At 40.1% G+C, this 23,920-nt stretch overlaps 1 protein-coding gene across 4 annotated transcripts in view; it reads left to right on the forward strand.

Annotated features, from left to right (window-relative positions):
- Esyt2 (extended synaptotagmin 2) overlaps positions 1 to 23,458 on the forward strand; it is a 101,583-nt gene extending 78,125 nt beyond the window's left edge. For 2 of the 4 annotated variants that reach the window (XM_029484378.2, XM_029484380.2), the window contains 10 exons: positions 3,375 to 3,437; positions 6,843 to 6,917; positions 7,570 to 7,656; positions 13,801 to 13,950; positions 15,957 to 16,330; positions 17,293 to 17,391; positions 18,060 to 18,191; positions 19,080 to 19,185; positions 20,352 to 20,401; positions 20,508 to 23,458. In XM_029484378.2, the coding sequence (XP_029340238.1) occupies positions 3,375 to 3,437; positions 6,843 to 6,917; positions 7,570 to 7,656; positions 13,801 to 13,950; positions 15,957 to 16,330; positions 17,293 to 17,391; positions 18,060 to 18,191; positions 19,080 to 19,185; positions 20,352 to 20,401; positions 20,508 to 20,553 (1,182 nt within the window). In that variant the 3' untranslated portion in view covers positions 20,554 to 23,458. The remainder of the gene's footprint in view (positions 1 to 3,374; positions 3,438 to 6,842; positions 6,918 to 7,569; positions 7,657 to 13,800; positions 13,951 to 15,956; positions 16,331 to 17,292; positions 17,392 to 18,059; positions 18,192 to 19,079; positions 19,186 to 20,351; positions 20,402 to 20,507) is intronic. The other 2 variants (XM_029484379.2, XM_021179169.3) reach the window with 1 other exon arrangement.
- The last annotated feature ends 462 nt before the right edge of the window (positions 23,459 to 23,920 follow it).

Below are 23,920 nucleotides of genomic sequence, written 5' to 3' on the forward strand. Positions count from 1 at the left end.
CTTAAAAATGTTCCCCGACTTTGATGGCATTACATCTGATCCCATTGCCTGGCTGCTGCTTCCACACCTGTGCTGTTCAAGGCTCTCTGGTGGCTGCTGAGTTCATTTTCTCTGGGGTCATAGAAAACTACACCAGATCCTCTAGTATACTAAGTAGTGTATGGAATCACCCTTTAAATTTGTACTATAATTAGTGAAATGAGATTTGTTAAGACCTCTTAAGAAAGAGAATATGGGTATTTAGCACTGTTTTGTGGATGAGGAAAAACATTACCCGGAAGAATAGGCAAGTCACACTACTAATAAGGAGCACCTTGACGTCTCTAACTCTGTCTCCTAATCTGCTTAAGGCCGTTTTAAAAGGCAAAAGAAAGCTGGTCCTGTAATTCGTACACTCTGGAGGTTAAGGCAGGAACATTTCCTCTTTCAGCATTGTGACCCTGTCTCAAAAACAAAACCAAAAAAAAAGGAAGGCCATTAGAACGATAATTCCAGTAAAAGCCATCACATCTTAGAAAATGGTTTATGCTTCTGTTTTCTTAGGAAAAATGACATCAAAAACTCCTGTAAGAGACAAGGCCAATCTGAATAATTCTGTCAGTGTGTCCAGTGTGTCTCCAGTGACTTTTCTAGGTCTCTCTCTCTCTCTCTCTCTCTCTCTTTTTTTTTTTTTTTTTTTTTTTTGGTTTTTTGAGACAGGGTTTCTCTGTGTAGCCCTGGCTGTCCTGGCACTCACTTTGTAGACCAGGCTGGCCTCGAACTCAGAAATCCACCTGCCTCTGCCTCCCAAGTGCTGGGATTAAAGGCATGTGCCACCACTGCCTAGCTGTAGTTTGTTCTTTTCTTTTCTTTTCTTTTCTTTTCTTTTCTTTTCTTTTCTTTTCTTTTCTTTTCCTTTCCTTTCCTTTCCTTTCCTTTCCTTTCCTTTCCTTTCCTTTCCTTTTCTCTCTCTCTCTCTCTCTCTCTCTCTCTCCCTCTCTCTCTCTCTCTCTCTCCCCCTTCCTTCCTTCCTTCCTTCCTTTCTTTCTTTCTTTCTTTCTTTCTTTCTTTCTTTCTTTCTTTCTTTCTTTCTTTCTTTCTTTCTGTTTTCGAGACAGAGTTTCTCTATATAGCCTTGGCTGTCCTGGAACTCACTTTGTAGACCAGGCTGGCCTTGAACTCAGAAATCCGCCTGTCTCTGCCTCCCGAGTGCTGGGATTAAAGACATGCACCACCACACCCGGCTCTCTCTCTTTTCTTAATCTATAATTTCTTTCTTTCTTTCTTTCTTTCTTTCTTTCTTTCTTTCTTTCTTTCTTTCTTTCTTTCTTTCTTTCTTTCTTTCCTTCCTTCCTTCCTTCCTTCCTTCCTTCCTTCCTTCCTTCCTTCCTTCCTTTCTTCTTTCTTTCTTTCTTTCTTTCTTTCTTTCTTTCTTTCTTTCTTTCTTTCTTTCTTGATACTAAGAACATATTTTGAGTTGGATTCTTGAGTTGCTTTGTAGTTCTGACATCAGATGTCAGACACTCAGAATTCATTCTTTTCAAAGTCATGTTGAGCTTTATGATGAAGATATGCACACCACTTAAAATGTTCTGTGGAGTAAACGTGGATACACCTTTTATTCACTGGTTTCCAGTGTAAAGACAACACAAAGCACATAAGTGACTAAGATTAGAGATATGGGACCTTATCACTGTAGAATGCACACTGCTCATAGTCTCTTAATTCTGTAACTGAAGATTCTCTGAGATGAATGGTATTTCCATGCTGCCTACCTTACACGTAAGAACTTAACTGTGCCTTAGCTACCACTGAGCAGATCCTTAAGGACAAATATACTTTTTACATGTAATTTTAAGTTTTGTTTGTTTGAGATAGAGGCTCATATATCCCAGTCTGTCCTGAAATACTTTATATAGCTGAGAATAACTACTGAACCACTGATAATCCTTCATCTATTTGCAAGTCCTGGGTTCATAGGTAGAGACCATAGTTCCAGTTTTTTGAGGTGCTAGGATCTGAATGCAGGGCTTCCTCCATGCTAGGAAAGCAGTCTCAAGTGACTTCTATTCCTAGTGCATGGTTCTTGATTGGGGTGGGGGTGGAGGGAGGACATGTGCTACTGTCTGCAGTGACCGAGAGACCCAGGAGTACGTGGTACATAGTGCCTGACCTCTGACCCTGACACCTGGACATCTGCCAGTATTTCAGTAACTATTTCAGTAACCAGTCTTCCCCCCTGCCCCTTGTGCCATACAGTTTTCTGTGACCTCACACAGCTGTCGCATTCCTAATTCACACCACCACTGTTGTCTTTGTTTCTCAATAATTGATGCATGTTAGAATAGCAAGTACATTTGGTTCAGCTGTTTCTATCCAGTGTGAACTTCAGGAAAGGCCCTTGTTATATCTGTAGAGCATCAGTCAGGTTCCCTCTGAACCAAAATGCTTTTTGGAACTTGTTAGGGAATACCTGGCCTGACTTCATGCAGACATAGAGGCCGTATGTTCTGAGTCTTCAGAGAGCCCTGTAACCCTGCTTGAATAATCTAGATTTAGACCCACTGGTATGACAGGAGCCCAGATAGGTGCATTACCTCTCACTTCCCATACACCATAGAAAACTGGGAAGCAGTTTCACCATCTTCTTTCATACAACTTGTTTAATAAAGCATTAAGAAAAAAATAAAACTTAAGAATCAAATTTAATGTCATTTTAAATCAGTTACAACTAAAATGGCAAAAACCTTTAACCTCAAATGTGAATCCTGAAAGCTTCTAAAACAAATGGTCAGTTTGAGAATGAACAAACAACTAGCTGAAAAACTTCAGTCAGGAGGACATACACTCTATAACAATAGAATGTATATAAATAAGTCCAGGAGAAACTTTGGATGACTTTGTTGGCCAGTGCTTCAACACCTTGGGAGTTCACAAAAGAGATAGGCTCCATCTCTGGATGATGCTACAGCAAAAACACAGGTCTCAGATGGCATAGCAATGGCGTCAGCCACCATAGGTGGGACCAGCTCCACCAGTGTGGAAAGCCTGGTTGCTACTGTGCTTCATATGAAAGCCCTAACTGTGGATGACATTAAGGTCTTGGGCAAAGGATAGTAAGCAGAGCCTTTCCTCAAGTCACACTCTTGATTTCTCTAGCACTAAAGGTCATAGGTGAAGAGGTGAAGGGTTACCAAGTATGAGGATGTGTGTTCTGGTATTTTAGAGTATCAGTCACTTACGGTAAAATCTTGAACATAAATCTGGCAGTTTGTATGATTTTGGATTTAGTTTAAATATTTGTTCTCATGAATTTTTGTGTCATTAACCTTACATAAACTCCTCATTGCATGTTTATTAACCCTTGGTGTATTCATTTTCTTCTGACCTGAAAGAGTAACCCATTAGACTTTAACCCCGGTGTCTTGAAGAAGTCTGCAGTTCAGAGAGCTTTAAAGGTAAACGAAGTGTTCCCTTGAGGCTCTAGTGCTAATCAAGACATATTGAAAGAGATGGTACTTTGGCTTTCCTAAATGTGTGGGCAGGTGACTTCCCACCCTAGTTAATAATTGATTGTCCAAAAGAAGAGATCCTGCTTTTGTTATCCCAGAATTTGTACAAAGAAGAAATTACATCAACCACAGTTAAATTTTAAAATTTCAGTATATGAAAATTTAGATTTCATTCTATCATAAAGCCATTGAAATAGTGTTTTGTTTGAATTTGAACTTGTGAGTGGCAACCTAAAAGTTCTATTTAAAATATTAACCACATTTTCACATTGTGATTTAAAGCTGCACCTTACAAACTGTTGAGGATGCATGCTTAAGGAATTGCCTCTTCCAATATGTTGAGTAGGGCCTCTTTGAATCAACCTCATGGCTTTGGTGCTGTGGGCTTGGGCGATAGATCTTTCCAGAAGGTTCAATTTTTATTAAATGAGGTATATTGAAAACTAAGCTCCACTTCATTTCCAAGACAATAACTTGTGTTCTCTTGCTAAATTGATAATGTTTGTTTGTTTGTTTTCTTTTTTTCTTTTTTTTTTGTTTTTTGAGACAGGGTTTCTCTGTGTAGCCCTGGCTGTCCTGGAACTTAATTTATAGACCAGGCTGGCCTCAAACTCAGAAATCCACCTGCCTCTGCCTCCCAAGTGTGTGTGCCACCATTACAGTGAGAACCAGGGGCATTTTAAGTATAATTGTCCTAATATTCCAAAGAAATAGGAATATTTTAATCAGTTTCATCTAGGAAAGTAAGTTAAATTTCTAAAATGAAGGAGACTGTCAGTGAGTTGTCTAATACCATATTTGTAAACCTTACCATGACCTGAACTAAGGACATAATGGTGTAGTTTTCGTAGGGCCTCATACTCTGAGAGTGCTGGTCAATACGTGGCTGAAACTATGCTCCCAACATAGTGGGGACCTATTGCAGCTTAGGAAGGGACCACACGTAGCAACTCTTTGCTCACCATTTGTTTGCTGCCTTATTGGACAGCAGAGCACAGAGGTCAGGAAGGGAGGCTTTGAAGTCATGCTACTCAATATGGTGATTCGAAGATAATATTCAATACATCCTACTTACAGAAGTGGGGTAATATCTTCTCCATTGGATTAGTAAGCAAATTAAAATATTACATATAAAAATATGTAATAGGTAGATAAAGAGGTGTGCTGTAATTATCTGGTTTAACACCTTGGCTCATTTAAGCCTAAAAAGTTGTAAAAATGGTATTGTGCCTCTTTTGTAGATGTAGAACCTAAGGCTCAGATTAAAATGTAGTCTCAGTAATCAAAACTTAAGAAGATGAGATTTAATCTCAACAGAACAAGACCATGTTTTGGGAGATCATTTCTATATATTATGTTAAGTTCAACATGTGAGCCAAAAGACTATTTTCTTGGCATATTTTGTCCTTTGACATGTGCTACTGTATCTAAATGTTCTGTCATGGTAGAGAACTTAATGATTTAAAGACTATATAATCTAAGGTGTCATCTTTGTTAAGGTACACACCCTTATGCTATAAACCATTAAAAAGATTATAAAAGTGCGAGCTAAACTTTTATTTATTTTATATATACTGCAAGTTTAGATTAGAATAGATCTTAGTGTAGCATTCACACACAAGTATGCATAATAAATTGATTAAGGCAGTGACAACTGCAAATTGTTCAGAGGCTGGTTTTTAATGTTATCAATTATAAACTTCATTTATTTTTAAAAATATTAGAAGGAGGCTCACCGTAAAATTGTAGATTCGTTAAAACTGAATGGCCCCAGCCGGGCGTGGTGGCGCACGCCTTTAATCCCAGCACTTGGGAGGCAGAGGCAGGTGGATTTCTGAGTTCGAGGCCAGCCTGGTCTACAAAGTGAGTTCCAGGACAGCCAGGGCTATAAAGAGAAACCCTGTCTCGAAAAACCAAAAAATAAAAATAAAAACTGAATGGCCCCATTTTCACAAATACAGTCTTAATGTTAGTTTGAAATAAATTCATGTATCAAAGACCCAAGAAAGAGATGGCTTAAATCAGTGTGATTTTATACTCTAGAACTATGCAAGTTCTCCTTAGTAGCTTGGACCTCATACTTAGTATAGGCAAGGCCTGCATGCCCTCCTTGTAAGTCAGAGTTTCTCAGCTAGCCAGGAGGAGAAGTGAGGTGGCATCCCTATTCCCAGAGGACTTGTGCTCAGCTCAGGGTTAGGAATTCTCATATTAAAGAAAGAGAAAATGAATTTGGGAAAAATCAGTTGGCTTTGATATTTTTAACAGTATTTATTTCATTTTGCAGAATTCATTCACATCAAAAAGATGAACCAGAAAATAGGTTGTCACAGTAGGTTTGGGTTAGTCATATCTTTTGAATAAGCAAATGATTTTGACATCTATTTCTGTCATTGCTGCAGTGTTGAGGATTGGCTCTAAAATTATTTAACTAAAATACTATTTTGTGACCCTCTAATATACATTAACATTTAACTGCATCTTTTTGTGGGGCTAAGTTACAAATAAACCTCATGCCACATCTGTTGTGTTTTACTATATTTTCTTCTATCAGCTCTCTGCTAAAGTATGCTTCTTGTCATTTTTTGTTTACAAATTTTTAAATCATCTTTATATTTGCTTAATTCCATGTAATCCTAAGCTGACACTTTCTTCTGATGATGCTTACTCATCGGCCAGTAAGCACTATGCAGTGTCTGGTAACTGTCTCCTTCAGCAGGACGGTGGGAGGTTCAAGGCGTAAAGGTGTGAACCTGAAACTGTAGTACAGTTGGAGGAGTGTTCTGAGTTAACATTCCTTCACATTTGTCTTCTTTTTATTATTTATTTATGTTCACTGCACTTACATTTTTGTTATCTTAATAAGTCAGTTTTTAGAACTATAGTTAATACTAAAGTTTTAAAATTTAAAAGATTGCATTGCTTACTTTTAAAGTTTGACATTTCAAACTTGTGTGCAACCCAACATAGGAACTTGTACCTATAGTCACAGCCACTTTGGAGGCTTATGTGGGAGAATCACTCATGCCATAGAGTTCCACACTAGCCAAGCAGTATTGTCAGGCTCTCTCTCGCTTAAAATAATAATAATAATAATAAGGCATGTGAAATGGAAGTTTTCTCAGTTTGCTTCATGATGTGACATAATAATGGTGGCTCAGGGTTTGCGTAGCAGTCGTTTTCTACTTCCATTGTTCTTTGATGTTCTCTGTGTCTGAAGTATCAGAGGTAAATAGAAGTGACTATTCATAAAAATGAACTGTAATCTTGTTTTTAGTGGGACCCATTTCAAAGTGTGTTTATTTATTTTACCTGGTTTTGTGTTTTGTTTTGTTTGTTCTATTTTTTGGATAGTCAGGGAAGAAAATAAACAGCAACCCAAATCCTCTTGTCCAGATGTCAGTCGGTCACAAGGCTCAAGAGAGTAAGGTAAGAGCTTGATGGCTTTCTGAGCTCCTCTCCATAGAGCCGCAGCAGATGCTGCCCAGCTGTGTGATGTGTAGGCTTTGCTTCCACATGCACATCATCTCATAAACGCAAGCTGCTTATGACATAGAACACACCATATAGATAGACTTTTGTTTGATTTCATGTGAAAGATATGGAATCATTCCCAAGCTTTTAAGTACTTATACTTCAAATTCAGCAAACACAGGTTCAAAAATTCAAAGAAGGTATTGTATGTTCTTCTTTTCTGATGGGGGGGGGGTGTGTTTAGAAATTACAGTTGTAGAACACTGTTAAATTTTACTCGACAATCCTTTACAAAGCAGGGCTGTGTGGAGTACAGCGACAGGCACCATAAGAGAACTGAAGACCATAGAGCGGCGGAGGTCTTGGTCTCTCAGCAACTAGGTGTGGACTCCTTGTCAGCTCCGCTCAGACTCCTCACGAAGCCTGTGCTTCATCTTGTGAACACTTCTGTGCTTACTCAGATAATCGTACATTGCTCAGTAAATATATGTCTTTTGATTTAATCACCTGGGGTTTATATACACATTAAATGTTGAGCTAAGTGTTGAGTCAGTAGTCCTTCTTTATAGAAAATACTGGAAAATTGATATTGAACTGTTTCTTACAGATTCGATACAAAACTAGTGAACCTGTATGGGAGGAAAACTTCACTTTCTTCATTCATAACCCCAAGCGCCAGGACCTTGAAGTTGAGGTATTTATTTTTTGCATTTTGTGCTTATATTTTGAAATATGATTGTTACAAATTATGTACATTTACAGTTTCTAACTGAGTACATAGTTCACTGGGACCCATTAACTACAGTCAAGATAGAGAAAGTGTCTCATTCTCTCTGTGACTCACAGCTTTCCCAAACCCATTGCCTTAATTAGGGTTTTTTGTTTTGTTTTGCTATGATGAAACACCATGTCTTAAAAACAAGGTGTGGGAGGAAGAGTGTATTGCTGGAATTACACTTTCATTATTGAAGGAAGTCAGGACAGGGCAGGACCCTGGAGGCAGGAGCTGATGTTGAGGCCTGGGAGGGTGCTGCTTCCTGGTTGGCTTCTCGTGGCTCAGCCTACCCAGATCCACCAGCCCAAGAATGGAACTAGCCATAATAGGCGGGGGCCTCTCCCCATCAATCACTAATTAAGAAAAGCCAGATCTTATGGAAACATTTCTTCAGTTAAGGTTCCCTCCTTTTGGATGACTCTAGTTTGTATGTCAAGTTGACACAAGATTAGCCAGGGTGCCCATCTTATATTTAGATCTATCAAGTTAATCTTCATTTGTATAGTATTAGGAAATGACCATGATTGTTTATTTCTTTCTTATTTATTAGATACTTTATTTATTCACATTTCAATGTTATCCCCTTTCCTGGTTTCCCCTCCAAAATCCCCCTATCCCATGCCCCCCCCCTCGCCCCCCCTGCTCACCAACCCATCTACTCCCACTTCCCTGTCCTGGCATTCCCCTACACTGGGGCATAGAGCCTTCACAGGACCAAGGGCCTTTCCTCCCACTGATGTCCAACAAGGCCATCCTCTGTTACATATGGGGCTGGAGCCATGGGTTCCTTCATGTGTACTCTTTGGTTGATGGTTTAGTCCCAGGGAGCCTGGGGGTTACTGGTTGGTTCATATTGTTATTTCTCCTATGGGGAGCTACAAACCCCTTCAGCTCCCTGGGTCCTTTCTCTAGCTCCTCCACTGGAGACCCTGTGTTCAATCCAATGGTTGGCTGAGAGCATCCACCTCTGTATTTGTCAGGTACTGGCAGAACCACTCAGGAGACAGCTATATCAGGCTCCTGTTAGCAAGCACTTGTTGGCATCCACAATAGTGTCTGGGTTTGGTGACTGTATATGGGATGGATCCCCAGGTGAGGCAGTCTCTGGATGGCCTTTCCCTCAGTCTCTGCTCCACACTTTGTCTCTGTATCTCCTCCCATGGAGATATCCATAGTGAACTATCCATACTTTGGTCTTTCTTCTTCTTTCTTTTCTTAATTCTTTTTTGTTTGTTTGTTTGTTTTGATTTTGGTTTTGGTTTTGGTTTTGGTTTTTCAAGACAGGGTTTCACTGTGTAGCCCTGGCTGTTCTGGAACTCGCTTTGTAGAACAGGCTGGCTTTGAACCCAGAAATCCACCTGCCTCTGCCTCCCAAGTGCTGGGCTTAAAGGCTTGTGTCACCACTGCCCAGCCTCTTCCTTCTTCTTGAGTTTCATTTGGTCTGTGAATTGTATCTTGAGTATTCTGAGCTTCTGGGCTAATATCCACTTATCATTGAGTACATACCAAGTATGTTCTTTTGTGATTGGGTTACCTCACTCAGGATGATATTTTCTAGTTCCATCCATTTGCTGAAGAATTTCATGAACTCATTTTTTTTAATAGCTGATTAGTATTCTAATGAGTGAATGTACCACATATTCTGTAGCCATTCCTCTGTTAAGGGACATCTGAGTTCTTTCCAGTTTCTGGCTATTATAAGTAAGGCTGCTATGAACATAATGGAGCATGTGTCTGTCCTTATTATATGTTGGAGCACCATCTGGGTATATGCCCAGGAGTGGTATAGCCAGGTTCTCAAGTAGTACTATGTCCAATTTTCTGAGGAACTGCTAAACTGATTGCTAGAGTGGTTGTATCAGCTTGCAGTCCCATCAGCAGTGGAGGAGTGTTCCTTTTGACATCCTCCCCAGCATCTGCTGTCACCTGAGTTTTTGATCTTAGCCATTCTGACTGGTATGAGGTGGAATCTCAGGGTTGTTTTGATTTGCATTTCCCTGATGACTAAGGATGTTGAACATTTCTTTAGGTGCTTCTCGGCCATTCGATATTCCTCAGTTGAGAATTCTTTGTTTAGCTCTGTACCCCATTTTTAATAGGGTTATTTGGTTCCCTGGAGTCTAACTTCTTGAGTTCTTTGTATATATTGGATATTAGCCCTCTATCCACTGTACAGCTATAAACAACTTGAGCAAAATGGCTGGATATAAAATTAACTCAAACAAATCAGTGGCCTTCCTATACTCAAAGGATAAACAGGCTGAGAAAGAAATTAGGGAAGCAACATCCTTCACAATAGTCACAAACATTTAAAGTACCTTGGTGTTACTCTAACCAAACAAGTGAAAGATCTGTACGACAAGAACTTCAATCTCTGAAGAAAGAAATCGAAGACGACCTCAGAAGATCGAAAAATCTCCCATGCCTGTGGATTGGTAGAATTAATATAGTAAAAATTGTCATCTTGCCAAAAGCAATCTACAGATTCAGTGCAATCCCCATCAAAATTCCAAGTCAATTCTTCACAGAGTTAGAGCAATTCTCAAATTCATCTGGAGTAACAAAAAAATCAGGATACCAAAATCTATTTTCAATGATAAAAGAACCTCTGGTGGAATCATCATTCCAGACCTCAAGCTGTACTCCAGAGCAACAATGATTAAAACTGCATGGTATTGGTATAGTGACAGGCAGGTAGATCAGTGGAATAGAATTGAAGACGCAGAAATGAACCCACACACCCATGGTCACTTGATCTTTGACAAAGGAGCTAATGCCACCCAGTAGAAAAAAGACAGCATTTTCAACAAATGGTGCTGGTTCAACTGGAGGTCAGCATGCAGAAAAATGCAAATTGATCCATTCTTATCTCCTCGTACAAAGCTCAAGTCCAAGTGGATCAAGGACCTCCACATAAAGCCAGATACACTAGCTGGGTAGTGGTGGTACAATACTAGCACTTGAGAGGCAGAAGCAGGCAGATTTCTGAGTTCAAGGCCAGCCTGGTCTACAGAGTAAGTTCCAGGATAACCAGGGCTAAACAGAGAAACCCTGTCTCAAAAACCCAAAAAGCAAAACAACAACAATAAACAGATACACGGAAACTAATAGAAACGAAAGTGGGGAAGAGCCTCGAGCACATGGGCACAGGAGAAAATTTCCTGAACAGAACACCAATAGCTTATGCTCTAAGACCAAGACTTGACAAATCAGGCCTCATAAAATTACAAAGCTTCTGTAAGGCAAAGGACACTGTCAATAGGACAAAATGGCAACCAACAGATTGAGGAAAGATCTTTACCAACCCTACATCCGATTGGTTTTGTTTTTGTTTTTTCCGAGACAGGGTTTCTCTGTATTGCCCTGGCTGTCCTGGAACTCACTTTGTAGACCAGGCTGGCCTCGAACTCAGAAATCTGCCTGCCTCTGCCTCCCAAGTGCTAGGATTAAAGATGTGTGCCACCACCGCCCGGGGGAAAAACGTAGTCATTGCTATATATTGAGGTTAGTGACTATGGAAATTCAGGACCAGTAGGCAGTTTGCTTCTGGAATGATTTCTGCTCAGAGTTCTGTACTACCACTCTGCCAGCAACATTGTCTCTGTTGCTAGTATTGATTGCGTACATCATAAAACCAACTTGTGTAAGCAATGAAACTTACTTTTTACATTGTGTTGATGAATGCTAAGTCTACATTCCATATGAATTTTAGTATCAATTGTAGCTTTATGCAGAGAACCTATAATTTTGATAAGGACTCCTGACATTATAGAACCTGTGGGTATACCCGACATCTCTACAGCAGGAAACATTCCAATGGGGGGGTTGTGGATAATATGTAATTGATACATAGGAACATTATTACATGATTTGATTAGTTGGTTGGTTGGTTGGTTGGTTTTACTTAGTATTCTTTCATTTTTCTCAGCAGTATTTTATAGCTTTCTATGTTCAATGTAGGTCTTACATGTTTGCCTGACTTATCCCTAAATATTTTGGTACTTTTTCATGATGTTGTGAATGATTTTACTTTATTTTCTTACTTGGAGTGAAGACAGAACCTTGTTCATTCCAGGCAAGAACTCTACCAATGTTTCCCAGCTATTAAATGGCTCCTAATCTTGTATTTTTTTTAAACTAATATTTGTATGTATGTGTGTATGTACACACACACACACACACACACACACACACACGCTCTGCAGTGGAATCATCTAATGAGTAATCTCAGCATTTAGAAAGCCAAGACAGGAGGATCATAACTCAAAACTAACCTCAATTATCTACTAGCAACAAAGCCAGTAGGAGAGTAAGGAAACAGAGCAGTAATAAACTGCTTGTACAAGCAGTTGATCCCAGAGCCTATGTGAAAAGCCAGGCATGGCAGCACAAGTTTATAATTCCAGCTCTAGAGAGATGGAGACTGGTATATCCTTGGGGCTCACTGGACAGCTAGCCTAGTCTACTCAGCAAGTTCAAAGATATGATCATTTTCACATATATCCCGCTTATTAGAATTCTTGCTTTTTGGGTCTGGAGATTTGGCTGGAGTCCCTTGTAAAATATCTGAATTCTGTTCCTAGCATTCACTTGGCAGCTCTTAACTGTCTGTAAATTTGAGTTCCAGGGAATTAGATCCCCTCTTCTGGCCTCTGAGGACTCCTGCACACAAATAATACACATAAACTCACTCAAATACACACACACACACACACACACACACACACCTTAATTAATAAATAGGAAAAAAAAAGAAAAACATTCTTGCTTCTTAATCATGAAGGTTGCTGATTATAATTTTGCTTCCTATTAATTTTTTCCTGTTTTGATGTCAAGATAACGGTAGCCTTTTGAATGAGTTAGGGAGCACTTGTCCCATTGTTGTCTGGAAGTGTCTGTACAGAACTGTCTGGGCTTTGCCTTTATCACTTGGATTTTTCATTTTGAAGAAGTGGTTACATACAAACTCAATTCTTGCTATATCTAGATCAGCTCTTTCTTGTTTATGAACTGCGGTATTTATTCCTTTTAAGGTATATGTTCATTTTGCCCAGAGTTTGTTCTTTCTTTGATCAAACTATTTTGAACAACCATGTGATGGGTATAGTTCTTATAACAGAAGCAGTGCTGAAGATTAGTATTCATGAGAAAGAAATACCATGTATTTAAAGGAGATGCTATAAATTTTCCAAGCAAGTATGTAGACTTTGAACAGGGAAGGCTTTAAGACACTTAAAAATGTATTTTCTCCATGAGTAAGTGTCTTTAGTAGAAACTTTGCACATTACTGTCACTGTTTACCATATGATCTCAGAGTGTAAAGGCTATTTCCTTCTGACCTTTAGGTTTGTATAGACTATTACTTTTTAATATTTTTAAAGATTTATTTTATGCGTATGAGTGTTTTGCTTGCATATATACCTGTGAATGTCTGGTGCCCCTGGGGATCAGAAGAGGTCCCTGGGTTCCTAGGAACTGGAGTTATGGATGGTTGTGAACCACCATGTCTGTTCTAGGAATCAAATGGGGGATCTCTGCAAGAACAAGTGCTCTTAACTGCTGAGCCATCTCTCCTACCTAGACTGTCAATTCTTACCTGAAATTTCTCACAGTAAATTCATAAACAAGATGCCTTTTGTTGTGCTCATCATGATTTTGTGATGAGGAAAGGGCAGGTACCTCTGACAGAAATACTGCTGTATTTTCCTAAGAGGTTACCTAACAATCGCCGGGCATGGTGGTGCATGCCTTTAATCCCAGCACTCAGGAGGCAGAGACAGGTGGATTTCTGAGTTAGAGGCCAGCCTGGTCTACAAAGTGAGTTCCAGGGCAGCCAGGGCTACACAGAGTCTCGAGGGGAAAAAAATAAAAAACAACAACAACAACAAAAAAAGAGGTTACCTAACAGTTTTGGACACACTACTTAAATAATATATATGAAACATATTGTGCTTTGTTTTGTGCTGGTGTGTCTTTGATGCTGATCTGTGGACCATTCTTCACTTAATAGTTCCTTTTTGTTTTCCTTGGTGTTCAAAGTGTTTTCTGCACTGCATTTTTCAGGTTAAAGATGAGCAGCATCAGTGTTCTCTGGGGAGCCTGAGGATCCCACTCAGTCAACTGCTTACAAGTGACAACATGACTATAAACCAGCGGTTCCAGCTTAGCAACTCGGGTCCAAACAGCACCTTAAAAATGAAGATTGCCCTCCGGGTACTTCGTAGTTCTTAGCAGGGCTCAGTAGTGTGAGGGATGAACACAGTTATGCCTCAGTCCCAGCCTTGCAGAGGTGGTTCTACAGGCATGCATCAGGTGATGTGGTAACAGGTTGACAAGGGAAGGGGAGTAGAAACTGTACCAGAGTTGTGGGAGGACAGTTTAGACTCCATTCTGAACAAATGCTTTATTTCTATATTCATTGACTGCCCATGATGGCCCACAAAATATGTCTGTGCCAATAGACTTTCCTCCTCAAAGTTGGATCATCAAAGGTTGTTCAGAAGGCAGTTTGATAAGCACTTGCAAGAGGTAGAAGTGACAAGAATGAAAATGTCATTTGTTCACAGTAGAAATACATGAATACTTAGTTACAGGAAATGCTTAAACATACAGGAAATGCCATTAATTAAAAGTATTCACCAGCAGTCTCAATTAACCCGGACCCCTGAGATCTCTCAGACACTGAGCCAGCAACCAGGCAACATACATGAGCTGGTCTGAGGCCCCTGACACACAGCAGAGGACTACCTAGTCTGGCCTCAGTGAGAGAAGGTGCACCTAAGCCTCCAAGAAACTTGAGGCCCCAGGGAGTGCGGGGGTCTGGTGGGGTAGGGTGAGGGTGAGGACGGGGAGTGGGGGGGTGGGGGTGGGGAGGAATGGGATGAGGAACTGTTGGAGGGTGGACCAGGATGGGGGGAGGGCAGGGGTAACAACTGGACTGTAAAAAAAAAAAAAAAAAGTAATTTTAAAAAGTTGAAGGAATAAGAGGAGGGGGAGGAGAAGAAGGTTAACACCAAAAAAAAAAGAAGAAGAAGAAAAAAAGTATTCAAACTGAGCCAGGAGATGGCTCCTCAGGTAAAGCCCAAGCCTGACAACCTGAATTTAATCACCGAACTGCCCTCCCCCATCCCACCCCACCCCGATTCAGTTCTCTTCTAAAAAAAAAAAAAAAAAACTGAATCCACAAGATTGTTCTCTAACCATGGCAAACATGCCATGGCACATATACCCCTATTAAAATAAAAGATTATATATAAATTATAATAAAGAGCCAACTTTTTGTTTTAGTGCTGGGGTTTGAACCCATAGCCTCACACATGCTGAACCAGTGGTCCACCACTGAGCTATACTCCAGACCTAGTTTTTAATTAAAACAGACAGGGTGCTATAGAAATGTTCTCCTTGCACATGATCAAGACATGGCACGACTTTATAGTGACAGAATAATAGTGACGTCACCCACTGCCAGTTCCAGAGCCCTTCTGGTTATAGCATAAAATGTGTGGAGTCTATATAGTTAAGGTGTTTGCTATAGCTGTGGTTAATAAAACCAGAGAAAATCAGTAACTCCTGAGTGTTCTGCTGAGGATAGGACTGGCTTACATGGTTTGCCCTTCACAGTCTGCAGGATGATGTGGCTGTCTCTTGATTACTGTATTACACTTGATTGTTTGGCGAGGTCTTTCTGGATAGCAAGATATCTTGGTATTCTTCCTTTGTCTGGGAGTTTCTGGTACAAACCACCTGGAAGAATAAGAGATTTCATCTTTTGCCAAGGGCACATGGCTTACTGGTTGATCAGTAAGTGCTCGTCCCATTATTAGAATATGTTCAAGTGGAAGAGATTTGAAGAAGGAATAGAAAAGTGTTTGTATTACCGGAAGTAGTTTTAATTGCTTAAATTTTGCCCTTTTTAATTATTTGTTTTGTATTTTAGAGATAGTTTCTCTCTATATGGCTCTGTTTGTCCTTGAATTCTCTATGTAGAATATGCTAGTTTCAAACTCACAGACATCTGCCTGCCTCCCAAGTGCTGGGATGAAAGGCATGTGCCATAATGCTTGGCAAAATTTGCTTTTTTAATTCTCTGTAAGATCCTATTTCAATAACTGCATAGTTAAACAGATTAGAGTTGTAAAATTTTAGCTGAATGTTAAACACAGATGTATACACCTAAAGCCATCATCAAGCCATCACTCCTGTCCATGACTTCCCTCTAGGTCCTCCATCTTGAAAAGCAAGAAAGACCACCAGACTACCAGCATTCAGCTCAAGTGAAACGGCCCTCTGTCTCCAAAGAAGGGAGGAAAATGCCTATCAAATCTCAGATGTCTGCGTCGCCAGGCACCAGTGGTGCCAACACTGCTCCGTCAACACCAGTCATGGGAGTCGATGATAAGCCTGCCATAGAGGAGAAGCCCCAGCCCCCTGAGGCCAGCCCTCTCGGGCATCGTGACCTAGGCAGGAGCTCCTCCAGCCTCTTGGCCTCTCCAAGCCACATTGCAGCCAAGGAACCCACCCCAAGCATTGCCTCAGACATATCACTGCCCATTGCCACTCAGGAGCTGAGACAAAGGCTACGTCAACTTGAAAAGTAACTAATGCTCCCATTATTGTTTATCATCTCAGAGTTCTCATCCCATATGCCACAGGGAGGAGATAGGAGCTTAATTTCTCTGAAAGAAATTCCAGTTGTGCTATTATTTTGTTCATTGAGTCTTTGACTTTCAAAATAACACTTTGATGTTTTATAGGACCTTGGATATGTTAGAAGAGCAGTAGTGGAGTAAGAGGTTTCACAGGTGGAAAAGGCAAGAGAATTGAGCTGTGTAGACACCATACACTCAATTCATGCGAGGGACAGACTTCTGCAGGCGTAGTCTGTCACTGTGTTGAGCATTGTGTCACCTGCACAGGTTTGGCAGAGGCTTGTCTTCTCTCCATTGCAGAATACAAACCTCACCACCACCAAGTCCCTACTGGTTTTCTTTGGATATTTGTCATGGTTTATAGGTTGTATTTAATGTTTCTTCAGATAAGGAGGAAAATAGTTACCCTGTGCATCCGACATATGGTAACCCAGTTATAAGGAAATACAAAGTAGCAGTGGTTATGCAAGTACTTCAGGATACAGCACTGGCCATCCTGTATCTCTGAGGCTCCACTGACACAAGCTCACCTTTTGTTTTCTTGCTTTCTTATATGGATCAGGTCAAGGTTGGGGATGTAGTGCAGTGATACTTGCCCAGCAGCAGGCAAAGGAAGCTTCAACTACAGGATTGACATTTGTCTAAGGGAGAGCTTTGTCTCTCATTTGTATTTGAGTGCTCAGTTGGAAAGCTGTAGTTGTGAATAATTAAGGAATACCAAACCCTCAAGTGAAATAATTTTTATGTGGTATATATTCAGATGTTTTGAATCACGCATAAGTTCATGAGCAGTTAGATCCCATTTTGTCTAAATAAGTGGAGATTATCTTACTGTACACATGGAACCAATACAGCACACCTTTTTTGAACTTGGAGCAGAGCTGGTGACATTATGTTGTTTCCACAGTGGGACAACCCTGGGACAGTCTCCTCTGGGGCAGATCCAGCTGACTATCCGGCACAGCTCCCAAAGGAATAAGCTCATCGTGGTTGTGCACTCCTGCAGGTGAGGCCAACTGCCACTGGGGCTGTCAGGTTATTTCTGCCTCACGTGATCCCTCTCCCACCACTGGTAGTGTAGATATTTTGAGCTTATAAAAATCTTTTGAAAACATGAGTAAATAATAGAACTGGCAGCATTGGACATGATCCTGAAAAATGTAGAGTTCAGTTCAGTAAGGGATTAAGGGATTCTGGCTGCCAAGATAGTGACTGGTGAGGGTGGGCACAGCAGAGGCTGCTGCCATGGCTCTGAAGACAGCCTGCCTGTGGTTGGGGGTAACTAAATGTGTTTGGCTTATTACTAGTTATCCTAGGGAAAGAGCAGGGGACAGGTTCATGGAGGAGCTTGACCCTGTGCAGAAGCTTCAGAAGTAGCCAGTACAGCCACTCAGGGTCTTACTGACAGAAGGACAGTCTGAGAAACAGAGCAAGGGCTGTGAAGGTCCACCCACGCTCTAGGCTTAGGTAATAAAGACAACAGTTACTCTGGCAAAGCTGTTAAAGGGAAATTTAAAAGTGATATCAGTGGCTAGCAATTCAAAAGCTTACTTTGGGAAACTTGATGTGTGTTGCTCCAGATAATATGAAGTCAAAACTTGATAAATAATTTTAATATGGAACTTTTTATTTTTTAAATTCTAATGTCTAGTCTTCTCTGGTTTGTATTATAAGAAACCTCATTGCCTTCTCGGAAGATGGCTCTGACCCATATGTCCGCATGTATTTATTACCAGACAAGAGACGCTCAGGAAGAAGGAAAACACATGTATCAAAGAAGACATTGAACCCTGTGTTTGATCAGAGGTATAGTGAACACCTGATATAGCCAAGAGGCTACCTGGATGAAATGTTAGATTAGAGCAGGCCTGAAAAGGCCTGTGGAGAACAGGATTCTCTAACATACCCCATCACGAGTTGCTTGTTAAATAAGTCAAGAAGCTTTTGACCTTCAAGCAGAGGTGTTAAAGATCATATGTCCAAGTTACGATGCTGCACAGGGAGACTGATGACTAAAGTTGGCCGTGAACTCAGAAATCTGTTTCTGTGTCCTACATACTGGGATTAAAGGCTGTAATGCCACTGCCCCCAGCTAAAAGTTGAATCTTATGACTTTGAAGAATTTTGATTTAGTGGATAACATATACTAAGACTGAATTTTAAATTAAACAATTTAAAGATAGATTTAATTTTTTTTATTTTGTAGTATAAGCTAGTAATATAAAATACACATTTTTGAGAAAGCCTTTTTTCTATAACAATTTCAAAAATTAGTGGAGATATAATTTTTTGCGAATCATAAATGTCACCTTAATAGAAGCTGCCTTTGTGGTCATGGTCAGTCTGATGGCCAAGTTGCTTGTGGTCACCCAGGGATTCTTGGATCACCAGTCTCTGCAGACTGCCCCAGCTCATAGTTCTCTGGCAGTGTAGCATCTGCTAGTTTTAAGAAAAGTAATACAGCTGAGTAGCATCAGCATCTGTTGGCCCAGTTCTGTTCTTCCGTAGGGCACCTTTCCCTCACTGTTTTCATGCAGTGATTTCATGTAAACTAAGGTCAGCTGGGTAAGCACCGAAATGGCAACAAGAAAAATAAAACAGTGTTTGGAATTATCTCAGAAATAAGTGTTTTTAGTTAGAAGAAAATGCAGCAGGATCATCAGGAGCTGACATGAGGTGTTGTTTCCATTTCAGCTTCGACTTCAGTGTTTCGCTGCCTGAGGTGCAAAGGAGAACATTGGATGTGGCGGTGAAGAACAGTGGTGGCTTCCTGTCCAAAGATAAAGGGCTTCTTGGCAAAGTGATTTTTTTTTTAAAGTCCTTGTATCCTACACATTGTAGAATTAAGTGCATTTTAGATCATAGCTTACATAGTGGGAAGGGAGGCTCACTCTAATTAATGTGTGCTTATCACATTGTGGTAAGACATCAGTACACAGCTGTTTTCCTGCATTCTTACTATTGACTTATTACTCATACTAACATCAGGAACTTAGAGGTGAAGAAACGTTGGTTAAAACTGTTGTAAAAACTGTTCAATATTACATGGGAAGAAAACCGTGAAGGCAAATACCCTCCAATAACCTGCTGCCCCACCCACTCAGCTAATCATGTACTTCCTTTACCATGCCGTTGACTTTCTTCCTCCAGATTTTCTTTTGTTTTTTTCCATCTCACATTTAATTTTGATGTAGGTTTAGTTATTATTTTACAGTGTAAAGAGGATTAAATAGGGAAAGGGGCTTTTGAGTTGTAAGTGCCACTTTGTCAACTGCAAAGTGAAAAATCTGTTATCAGCTAGGCCATGACAAATACCTAAGAGAAGCAACGTAAAGAAGAGAAGGTTTGATTTTACCTCTTGATTTCAGAAGTTTCAATGAATGGACCCTTGGCTTTGTTATTTCTGGGCCAGTTGTAAGGCAGAAGGTTACAGTGGGGAGCACGAGGCAGAACTGAGCCATCCACCACACAATAGCCAGAGAGCAGAGATATGCAGAGAGACCAAGAGAAAGTATAGCTTTCCAGAGCACATCCCTAGTGACCCCTGCCCTGCCACAATTTCCCATCATAGTATGAATCTACCTGATGATTAACTCATTGATTAGGTCAACACCTTCTGGTTCTAGTTACCTCGAGAAGCCCATCAGTTAGTTGGCAACCAAGCTTTTAAACATGAGCCTTTTATAGTCACTTCATATCTAAACCACACACTGCCATTAATGACATATTTGCTATTATCTCATAGTATCTTCTTTATGTGTTTCATAATAATTGTAATACTATTAGATACAAGAAGAATATCTTGGATATACTCAGCTATGTAAAGGTTAAAATGATTTTTAAAAATGAGAACCTCAAAACATGAGATTTTCATATTGTTAAGAAATTAGAGAGGTAGGAAGGAGTGATGAATGATCTAAAAGGAATTACCCAGTAATTTTCACAGAACCGTCTTTTAATCCACAGGTGCTGGTTGCTCTGGCATCTGAAGAACTCGCCAAGGGCTGGACCCAGTGGTGAGTGCCCCTGTCCCAAGTTGCAGGCAGTTCCCAGGAAAACCTAGCTGCGTCTACCATCCCAAAGCCTGACCCAAGTCTGTTGTACTTTTTTGTGCTTTCTCAGGTATGACCTCACAGAAGATGGGACAAGGCCACAGGTGATAACGTAGCTACGCTGGACGTAGGTCTATCTTTCAGTGTATCACGTGGCACCTCAACATGGAACACACCTTCTCGCAGATGTACCAATGCTATTTTTATAATTTTAAGTATTGAGTTATACATACCTTAATAATTTTATAAAACTTGGCATTGTAGGAAAATTTGGCCAATATTATTGTTGAATCTCCCTGTTGAGCTTCCTCCAGTGCTTCACCAGGCACCGCAGTATGCAGTGGTGTAGTGATGTGTTTCCTGTGCTGTGTGTAGCTCTGTCAGCCGCACCTGCTGGAAAGCAGATACCTGGACTTGTTTCTGCCTTGTCCTGCATCCTGGAGGTGCACTACACCATGTAAATAGATTCTTTTTTATAATATCTACATGCTGGTTTGGATAAAGAAGAAAATGAATTAAGGAAATATGTATTTTCTTCTAAGACTTATTACATTCTGTGACAAATTAATCATTTTCATCTTTTCAGCAAAATGTTCTCATAGAGTTGTTGTGTGATATGCCTTTTTAAGGAAAAATGGGAAGATTATTAAATATTAGAATTTTTATGTCTATTATGAACGATAAAACAAATTTCAAATTACTAACATTATTATAAATAGGAAAATACAGTGAGAAGTCAGTAAATGGCTAATTTAAAAAGTTGTATAACTGAGTACTGGACAATACCGAGAGCATTGTTAAGGCTCTGGAGAATCACAGTATACTCATCTGAAATGTATTACATAAGAAAGGAATGTGCTGTTTATTTGTGTAATTGTTTGTTATAACAGACTCATGAGTAGTACAGAGATACACACATGCTAGGCATTGTACCTCACATCTGTAATCCCAGGGTATGGGAGGCCACACCAAGAAGACCCAAGTGTTAAAGGCCAGCCTGGGCTACACAGCAAAACTCTGTCTTGGGAAAAAGAAACATACATTATATTTTGCCCAAAGCATATTAGGATATAAGGTGTTATCAAGAGTGATGCAAGCTTAGTTTGTTTTGTCCTTGTTTCTTACCCTAGGAAGACAGGTCTGTCGTTACTGTAAAGAGGTGAAATGGGATGGATGCATAGTAACAAAGGGTGCTGAGCTAAAGACGTTAGTTAGAGCACTGCAGTTGCTCTTGATGGGAGAACCTGGCCATAAGTCCACACACAGGATACACACCTCTAGGTGGAGCTTCCTGTGCTTCCCCTCATGCGTGACAAAACATCCTGCGCAGTGCCAGCAAGCTGCTGTCAGGCTTGACATTTCGTGGATATCCTCATTTTGTGCCATGCCAGATGTTAATACAATTTTTATTTTGGAATCCTTTTATTTTTAGATTGGGAAAAGCATGTTTTACGTATGTAAGAGATCTCAAACCTCTTGTGAGGTGAGGCTATGTCACAGTATTATAAGCTATGCATGTCTGTAAGCAAAAGATGCACAAATGTAGGAAGATTTTTTTTCAGTATGCATTTTAACCTCTAGGATGAAAAGGGCTTCTCAGCTATGAGATCATTTAAAACTAATGTACACTTATAGCAGGAAAATACAGCTTTGTAATCAAAATTGGAGTAGTTCCATTCACATGCTTCTTGGAATTAAACCTATGGGAAGCTTATGTGACCAAACATACCAAAGTGCCTGTGATGAATATCGAGTGTTCCTTTTGCACTCTCCTCCTGTCTAAAAGATGAAAGTGTGCCTCAGTTTGTAATGTAACATGTACAGTTGTAATGCAGTCTGTGGCTCTTCACAGCACACCCCAGGTAGTCATACGGTCAGAGTAATCTCTCTCCTGCCATCTGACACCTTCCTCTGAATCCTGTTTATAAATCTCTTTTCATTAGTGAGCAGGATTGTGGGAAAGTTTGTGTATGTACACACATGAACATATATGTACATAAAATATTCCAGGGTGGCATTTTGGTTGCAGGAGAAAGGCAGGTTATAGTAAAACTAGTTGCTTGACCGTGGTATTGGCTTTTTTTTCCTTAAGTGTGTTTTTAATTAAGTCCATTTAAGAGCTTCTGTCTATAAAAGAGATTTTTTTTTTCCTGAAATTGTATCATGGCAATGGTTTTTCATCAACAACCTATCTATCTTAGTTTTGCATCCATAGACTTAGTCTGTTAAGTGTGTATTTTATTTAATGGAATGCTTTTCATAACTAATTAGGCAAATTGAGTAGAGTTAAGGGTACAATCCCCTAATAAATCAGTATGATCCCTACTACAGTCACAAAAGCTGGTGCCAATGAGTTCAGATACAGTGCCCCCACGTCCATCATCTGAGTCTTCAAGTAGCATCTCCAGTCTATGTGGAAAGGAGAGAGAAGGTCCAGTAATACTAGCCCAGTGAGTTGTGGTTCTGAGTGCTGCATGAGGAGGGCTGACTTGCCATCAAGGCACACTCCAGTGTCCTGAAGATAGACACTTTCAGTTCTCAAAATGTTAACTTTTAGTTTTTAATGACTTACCTAGGAAAAAAGAATGTTACATTTTCTACTTTGAGCCAAACCAATGAGGAAATTAGTGATTTCAAGTACACCTCTCCTAACTTATTCGTGTGGTGGCTTATCCTGTGCCTTAAAGTACAAAGGTGTTTTCAAGTTTCAGATGAAAACAGAAGCAGCCTTGCAACCATATGTACTACCATTTGTATTTTGCACTCTATATTTCTTGTACAGGCAGTCCCTATGCAGAGGTGTTTAGGATTAGTTTAAAAAACCTCAGGCAGATACAGAGAGTGAAGCCTGCTGCAGTGAATGGTCCCATCTGGATTACCCACTGTAGGGGTGGGCCATAGAGGGTGATTCTTGTTTTTTGTTGTTTGTTTGTTTGTTTGTTTTAATCATAGAATGTCCTTTTTGCTTAATTTTATATAACAGCACATGTATTTATTCAATAAAACTTTTATGTTAGTGTACTCGTAATATGTTTTTTGTTTGTCTCTTGAACAAGTTTAGTGTGGGAACAGCTAATTTGGAAAGCTCACATGCTGTTTCAGGTATATTTGCTATTTGTGCATTCTTTCACTGTTCATGTGGTTTGATATTCCTCTTGTTCCCATCCTCGTTCAAAGAGCAAACAGCTCATTGAAGGGCAAAGACTGAGTAGAAAAAGTAGACTAAATAAGACTGGAACACTGAGAAGTCCCCAAACAAGATGCTGAGATAGAAGGTTTGAACAATGGGCAAATGCTTGGGTGTCCAGTGTCTCAGGTAGACTTGAGGAAGTACCTTGTTGTCTTTCTTTGGCGTCTTCACATTTTACCCTTAGTTTCTCTGTATACATGCTGAAATGCCACCTTTGCTTGACTTTGTTTGTTGATAGGGTAGCTAAGACTGGCTTTCAACTAACAGTCTTTCTACCTTGGCATCTTAAAGAT

This window comes from Mus caroli, unplaced genomic scaffold, assembly GCF_978045245.1.
Source record: "Mus caroli unplaced genomic scaffold, Mus_caroli_1 scaffold_14, whole genome shotgun sequence".
Classification (NCBI taxonomy): Eukaryota; Metazoa; Chordata; class Mammalia; order Rodentia; family Muridae; genus Mus; species Mus caroli.